General features: G+C 39.1%; 1 protein-coding gene across 2 annotated transcripts in view; it reads left to right on the top strand.

Moving 5' to 3' along the window:
* The window catches only part of LOC107749597 (origin recognition complex subunit 3-like), a 24,620-nt gene that overhangs the window by 8,515 nt on the left and 15,011 nt on the right, over positions 1-1,094 (top strand). For both annotated transcript variants that reach the window (XM_016564770.1, XM_016564769.1), the window contains one exon: positions 491-607. In XM_016564770.1, the coding sequence (XP_016420256.1) occupies positions 491-607 (117 nt within the window). The remainder of the gene's footprint in view (positions 1-490; positions 608-1,094) is intronic.

Genomic DNA, 1,094 nt, shown 5'->3' with positions numbered 1-1,094 from the left:
TAAGACCTTTGTTCATCTTCGGAACACAAATTAAGATATTTTTGATGCATTCTGAAAGCTCTCTGACCCTCCCATAGACAGCAAGGATCCTTACACTATCAACGTCCAGAAACATAGCAAGGAGATCGGTAAAATAATCCATGTGACATCAGGGGTTCAACCGTAATTTTACGAAGCTACGAGAATACTTTTTATGCGCAAAAAAACCACAAAAAAACGACTTTATTCAAATTCGTCTCCGCCGTAGTGCCATTTGGAGAATATCCACTGAACCCAAACAGCGTATGCTGTTCTGTGTCAGCTGTGGCACGTGGATTTTTGGGTGAACTATCCCTTTTAAAGTAAGGGAGAAATACAATCATCTTTCATTTATTAGTGTTACAACACTGGTATACGTATACGTATATACTCACAAGACATGCGGGAAAATAGATATTGTTGCCATGTTTAAAAGCATTACTAATCTTTTTTGTGATTTATATCTTTTCAGGAAGTATGTCAAAAATTACTGAAAAACCTCCACAAATACCACAAGAATTACTATCCCGTTCTACAGTGTCTGCATTCTTTGACATCATCACTGCCCAAGTTTCCTCTGGGGAAGCATGTAAGTACACCTTTTGATAACCCTAGTTTACATTGTCCTTGTTATGAGTAATTATTATAATAATAATAACAGTAAATTATGCATGATTATATGCAACTAACTGTAAAACAAACCCTAATAATAACCCTAGAAGGTGTGTGGTTTTCAGTTGATATTGCTCAGTACTTAAATGCAGTGGCGGCTCGTCGGGGGAGGCAGGGGAGGCACAGCCTCCCCATAATTTTAAGGTGAAAATGGGAGGAGGACGATTTAATGTTAATAAAATTCACAATTCATTTCAGTTCATGTCTCAGAATGTGTATTTTTTGTTTGTAATTTCACAGTTGTAATACCATAACGTGAAAGCGCCGCTTTTCTATCGCGAATGTGCCGAATCTGCTGATGTAATTGCAACCGCTAGGTTATAGAGAAGGGGAGAGGGAGGCCGGGGGAGCGCGGAGCTCTCGTGCCTCCGTTGGTAAAAAAAATGAGCCAATCACCATCGAGT

The sequence above is a fragment of the Sinocyclocheilus rhinocerous genome, unplaced genomic scaffold, assembly GCF_001515625.1.
Source record: "Sinocyclocheilus rhinocerous isolate Xijiao unplaced genomic scaffold, SAMN03320098_v1.1 scaffold2817, whole genome shotgun sequence".
NCBI lineage: Eukaryota > Metazoa > Chordata > Actinopteri > Cypriniformes > Cyprinidae > Sinocyclocheilus > Sinocyclocheilus rhinocerous.
The sequence above is the reverse complement of the archived record's forward strand: the minus strand, read 5'-3'. Positions and strand labels throughout refer to the sequence as shown.